Source organism: Gavialis gangeticus, unplaced genomic scaffold, assembly GCF_001723915.1.
Source record: "Gavialis gangeticus isolate Ggan-Ray unplaced genomic scaffold, GavGan_comp1, whole genome shotgun sequence".
Lineage (NCBI taxonomy): Eukaryota > Metazoa > Chordata > Crocodylia > Gavialidae > Gavialis > Gavialis gangeticus.
Genome location: NW_017729022.1, coordinates 11,855,423 through 11,861,812, shown reverse-complemented (window position 1 = coordinate 11,861,812; position 6,390 = coordinate 11,855,423). Strand labels below are relative to the sequence as shown.

The 6,390-nt window shown below is 49.1% G+C and overlaps 1 protein-coding gene across 1 annotated transcript in view; it reads left to right on the top strand.

The window, feature by feature from the left end:
- The first annotated feature begins 760 nt into the window (after positions 1–760).
- Positions 761–6,390, top strand: part of GXYLT1 (glucoside xylosyltransferase 1) — a 63,380-nt gene continuing 57,750 nt past the window's right edge. The window contains exons 1-2 of the mRNA XM_019515770.1: positions 761–937; positions 2,349–2,395. Coding sequence (XP_019371315.1) covers positions 761–937; positions 2,349–2,395 — 224 coding nt within the window. The remainder of the gene's footprint in view (positions 938–2,348; positions 2,396–6,390) is intronic.

Sequence of the window (6,390 nt, the reverse complement as noted above, 5' to 3'; positions counted from 1 at the left end):
GAGAAGTGGTGCAGGCTCCTACCCTGGGGGTTTTTAAGCAGAGGTTAGATGAACACCTTGCTGGGGTCGTTTGACCCCAGTACTCTTTCCTGCCATGGCAGGGGGTCGGACTAGATGATCTGCTCAGGTCCCTTCCGACCCTAGAAACTATGAAACCCCTGCCCCGCCCACAACCTGGGGCACATGTCCCCCCCATGCCCTCCTGGACCAGCAATGGGAGCGGTGGTGAGAGCCCCTGGACAAGCCCCCACACAAGCCGCTTCCAGACTGGCAGTGCGCAGCGGCGCAAGCTGCCCCACCTCCTCCCCGGGCAGTGCTTGCCCCAGGCCCAGTCCCAATCCTTCCCCCACTGCGGGGGCATTCATCTGCCCCGCATGCCACTTCCCTCCCTGCTAATAAAAAGGTATCCCATATACCCAAAGAACCTTGTAACATCTTCCCTTAATCAAGAGAAAACAGGCATTCAATGTCTGCCAGATATCTCCATAAGCCATTTTATGTAGCTATTTATTAGGCTCCATTGTTAAAATAACTACTGGAAGATAGTATTCTGTGATTAACTTCCTAGAGGTACCTCATTCAATCAATACCCAATCCCATTTGATTCCAAACTGATCAAAAGCTTGCAAAAGCAAAACAAACATACACAAACAGGATGCAATTGGAATATGTTAATTCTGTCCTTGCCTTTGTTCAGACTTTGATTAACCAACTATCAAGAATGAATGCTTTGAAGCTATACAATTGAACAAGTATAAGAATGAAAAAGTTGCCAGCAAAAAGTGGCCATCTTCTTCAGAGGAAAAGTGGATACTGCAACCCGCCCCCAGCTGGGCTAAGCCAATGGATCCATGCTTTGAGAAAGCTGAAGAGACTGAACCCGCTTCTGGCCTGCATGGATGAAGAATCTCTTGGAACTAGATACAAGGACTGTGTGGTAATATAGTTCATATACTGAATATTGAAAAAGGGTTTTTTTCTGTTTTATAGCTTGTTGGTAGTTATTAAAACCTTTCTGCTATTAAACAACGGAGTGTTGTGTCAATTCTAGAAAGCACTAGGTTTAAAAATCCAGTTTGGAAGTACAACAGTTGGGGCCCTTTGCTGTTTGGCCAAGTGCCTGTAGAGGACCATTTCTCTGGTCAGGATTCTGACACCTGTCACCACCAGGAGTGCATGTACTTTCTTTCACACCTCTCTGGCATATGCATGTCCCAGAAGAGTTGGTAGATTGTTTCTGCCCATCACTAGTAGATTGGCCGTTGGCAGTTGAATGAACCTCTCTGCCCTGCAGTGTTTCTCCATGCCCATACAGGGAGTGCACCTCCTTCTGGATGATTTCTCTCTCCATCTTCACTCTTTCTTCTTCGCTTATTATTTGTACAATTTCCTCTACAAACAGCTGGGTTTTCATTTAATATATCTCTTTACCTTTATATAATTCTTTGTAGTAGGATCATGCTACTTCCAGCACTTCTTCTTGACTTAGTGCTGACAACAGAAAGGAAAATAGCAACATCTGCAGTTCCTTTTTCACTGCTTTGAGTTTGACTGAAAAATATTTACACCATGTTTCTCCTTCTGTTCATGGCGCTTGAGTTAAGATCTTCTCTTTTGCCTGCTTCTTAAATCATTTGTTGATTCTCCTCTTGTTCTTGTAATCTCTTCTTTCTTGTCTTCCCCTTGTGCTGCTTGTTTTTGCAACTTCTCTAATTCCTCCACGTAGGGTTCTCAGTTCTCATCCCTTCCTTTGTGCTTCCTTCAGTCCTGCTTTGCAGACAAACTCCCTTGTTTGCTTCTTAATCATTCTCCACCAATGTGGTACCCATCTTCAAGAAAGAGTGGAAAGTAGATCCCAGGAATTATAGACTCCTTCCCACACTGGCTGCATATTTTGGGCTGCCCATAATATGTTACATACCCTCTGTGGGGCCCTAGCTGGATGACTGATGGCAGGTGCTTCACCACCCACCCCATCAAATTCATCTCTTTCCAAAATTGCTCCTACTCTCCAGGCCTGTCCAAATTCTATGCTCATCTAAAACTCTGTCCACTGTTTCTACTCTTTGCACTCTCTTTTCCCTCCATCTTATTATATCTGCTTTATCTCTGAAAACATCTTAACTATTATAACTCTCTCCCATGATTGTTGTCCAGCTAGGAAGCCAATTTCCTTCAGGGCTTCATCATCTTCTTGTTCCTTGTATGAGTCCCACCGTTCCACCTCTGCCACTATCCCTGCACAGGAGGGTGAGAAGTCTCCAGTCCTTACCAGGTTCTTCTCCAGACCCCCTTTCCTCCCTTCACAGGGCTGTCTGCCAGTTTACGTCTCTTTGCTCCTTTTGCAGGTCCTTGTGGAAGATCTGCTCTCACATGGCCTAGCAGCTGTCACCAGGTAGCAAATCCATGGGTGATATGATGTCTTTCGCCCTTACCACCTCCCATATCACATTGTGCAGCTTGTATTTTTCCCAGAACCATTTCAGGACCTCATGGAACCATGGGGACACCCGAGTCCATGGGCTCCCTTTGGTCATTGTGTACTCCTGCCACTATTGCAGCAGGTGCCCTGCAAAATACTTGACAAAGTGGGCTTGTAACAGGTCACAACCACCAGGGTGGCTGTGACACCTTTCAATGTAACTGCAACTCCTATCTGGTTCAAATTTTATGGCCTCTCCCCTCTAGTTCACTCACCTGCCATGTCTTGATCTTACTATTAAAGAGTGTTTAAGGGAGGCTACCAACAGGCCACAGAGTGAACCTCAGTCCTCCTAGTTATCCCCTGTCTCCCTCCTGGCCCCAGGTCTCGTTCCAGTCCTCCATTGTAATAGATCACTCCCAGCTTGACTAAGCTCCTGTAGGGCACCTGTAGCCTTAGGGGAAAATTGTGCGGCTCCTTTTCCTTCCCTACACCACACCCCAAGCCTCGTGGGTATTACAATAACTTTGTTCCCTCTTTTGGGGCCTCGGCTTCCCCAGCCTCCACCCATTTCAATTTTGCTAGACTGGTTTGCCTAGGTCTACTATGCTGGACCTGGCTTTGAGGCACTAGCTTCAATCTGTCACCTTCACTTTCAGGGTCCCTGGCCCCTGTCCGCCAGCCCCTATCTCTCTGGGCCACTCCCTGGCACCGTGCCTCTGGCCCCTGTCTGCCCTGTAGCCTTGTACTGCCCCTCCTGGGCTCAATAATAGCTCAGTCCTTGAGCCCATCCTGGTAAGTGCTCCAGACACAGGCACTAATGTGACCTCCAAAAGCACCCCTTAGAGTCCCAGCCCAAACCACCAGTATGAACAGCAACATAAACATGAACCCCTGGCCTATAACATAATAAAACAATGGAAACATCCCTCTGCCCCTTTAAGAGGGCAAACCTTTACCCTTAGTATAGCATGTCTCCCTACCAGGGTATCTTGTGAGCTCCTGGGGCCTCACTACTCCTGTAGGCAGCAAAACAGGCAGTCAGGAATCCCTAAGTATCCCTCCTTGGCAGGAGCTTCTTTTCCAGCAGCTGTCAGGGACAGACTCCCCTGCCAACCCCAGCCTTGGGCTTGTATCAGGGGTGGGCAAGATCTGGCCCGTGGGCCGGATATGGCCTGCCAAGCCATTCTATCCGGGCTGCGGGGCCCCTAAAAAATTTAGAAAATTAATATTAATCTGCCCTGGGCTGCCTGTCATGCAGCCCTCAATGGGTAGCCAAAACTCAGTCAGCAACCCGCCACCCAAAATAATTGCCTGCCCCTGGCTTATATGCTCCCTGGGCCCTGCCTCCATATGGTCAGCTGACCACTTGCAGGTGTCTGCTAACTGCCTCATTTGCCCGGTTGCCCTGGCAACTGGCAGCTGATGTGTCCTGCCTGCCCTGCAGTACACTCCCTGGCGGGGCTGCCTTTATCTTAAAGTAACAGAGCCCAGGCTCTCTGTTACTGGGCGGTTTTGGATTCTACCCCTGTTGTCAGTTTGCAAATGTAGCTCATGTATGTCCAGAGGAAGAGTAGGACGTCTGGCATTCTTCCACCTCGGGACCATTTCACTTTGTATAGCTTGGTCCTTGCTATTTTCTCCCAGGTGGAGTTCTAAAAGAAAACACAAATGGCTCTTTGGATTCTGCAAATGACTTGCTCTGAGGTGGGGAAGACTGTAGTGCTGTATAGGAGGATAAGCAGAAGCACTGCTTTCATCAGCACCACTCCCCACCCCCACTGGCAGGCAGCACAAATGCCATAGTCCCAGCTTCTGTTTGGCTTTGGACTCCATCTTTTCCCATACCCTTTGCCCCATCAGCTCTGGGTCAAACTCCACCCCATGGATCTTTACCCCCTCGCGGGGGACAGAGACACCTAGGGGTGGCAGGTCCTTGAGGTTGCCCAGGACTAGGCAGGTGCTTTGTTTCATGTTGAGCTTGGGCCTGCTGCTACTCCATATACCATTGCGCAGATAAATAGGATTGGGGAGAGTGGGCGGCCCTGCCTCACACCTGACTACACCACAACTGGGGCTGTCAGGGACCTGTTCACCAGTATCCTGCTGTTCATATTGGTGTAAAGTGCCTTTATCCAGGTGACAAAGGTTGCAGGGACCTCCATCTTTCTCAGCATCTCCAGTAGGAAGCAATGAGATACCTGGTTGTAGGCCTTCTCCAAGTCGAGGTTCAGCATCCCGATATTCTGTCACCTCTCCCATTGGTACTGTAGCACATCTTGCAGCTGCATCAGGACTCTGTGGATCTGTCAACCCAGCACCATGCATGCCTGATCCTCATGGATCATATCATATCATAGAATCATAGAAGTAGGGCCAGAAAAGACCTTGTAGATCTTCAAGTCCGACCCCCCGCCTGGGCGGGAGAAAAATCACTGCACCTATAACAGACTTAAAATGCTCAGCCAACATTTTGGCCATTAGTTTGTAGTCAAGGTTCAGGAGCATAAATGGACCCCAGTTTTGAAGGTCCCACCTCTCCCCCTTCTTGTAAATAAGGGTTATGAGGCCCTCCTCCATCTCTGTTCCCAGGTGACCCTCCTGCAGGAGCTCCCTATAGACCTCCAGCAGGTCCAGACCCACCTGGTCCCAGAAAGCAACATAGAACTCCTTGGGCAAGCCATCTGTCCTAGGAGTCTTACTGTCCCAGAAGCTGCAGAGCATCATGTTGATCTTCTCCAGTGTCCACTCCTCCCCCAGCTTCTGTCCCTCGTCCTCCCCAAGAACCTGCGTGAGTTTCTGCAGGCAGTTCTGCATTGCCCCAGAGTCCTGCAGTCATGCCATGTATATTCTGTAAAGACCACCATCTCCAGCATCTCCTCATTTTACTGGTGCTCCACCCCAGCTCTGTCTACCAGGCTGGTCATTGCTCCTTTCTTATTTTCCTTTATCTTGCTAAAATAAACAGACCACTCTCCGCGCTCCTCCACCCAGGGGATCTGGGCCAGGAAGATCGTCTTCCTGGCCTGTTCCCTGTACCAGTCCTAGGGTGGCCATCATAGAGGACAGTCCGGTTGTCCTCTATTGTTATGAAACGGGATGCCTTTATGTCCTCTATTTTTCTCTTCAAGAGAACTGGGTATCAAAGTTGAAGTATTTCTTTATGTTGAGCAACAGCTACAGCGACTGTCACAGTGATATGAACGAAGGGCTCAAAGCTTGTAACCAGAGCTAGAACCAAAGGGACAGTGTGAACGTAACCAGGAAAGGGTTATGGATGGGAGCGTAGGTACATGAGTGCCATCACTGTAGCAGGTGCGTGGATGTGAGATTTTTGGGACAGGCATGATGTTTTGAGACTGTGTTTGGGGTAGGGAAGCCAGTAGGCAGTTGCATGGAGGCATGGGTCCTTGGGTGTATGTATTGTAATGGGTTTACAGGTTTTGTTGGGTGAGTTAAGGTATGGGAAGAAAAGTATATTAGAAAGTGTGTGTGTGTATTTTTTTTAAACCAAAAAAAAGGTTTTGAAAATTAGTTTGTTTGCAAAGAATGTATGCTAGATGGTGTGTGTATGTATGTATGTGTATATATGTGTGTGTGTGTGGACATATCTTTCCAAAAACAAAAAAAATCTTTATGTTGAGGCAAGCAGTCATAAAAAAGTGGTGACAGCAAACCCCTAAGTCGGTTAAGACTCTGAGAGTGACTTAGGTTTTGCCCTGCTGCATCAACGAGCTGTCTTACTGACTATTGTACACTCGAGCGCTTTTACCACTACCGATCACCCATTGTACGAGGGCCCCCGCCCGCTCTCACCGACAGGCGGAGCCCGCTCAAAGGCCAAGCCGGGGTGGCGGGATCCGCCCCTGAGCGGAGATGGAAGCGAGGAGGAGGAGGAGGAGCTCCGCGCCGGGCTGGGGCAGGGCTTGGCTGCCCCCTCCCCCTCCCCCTCCCAGTCTGCCCCGGGC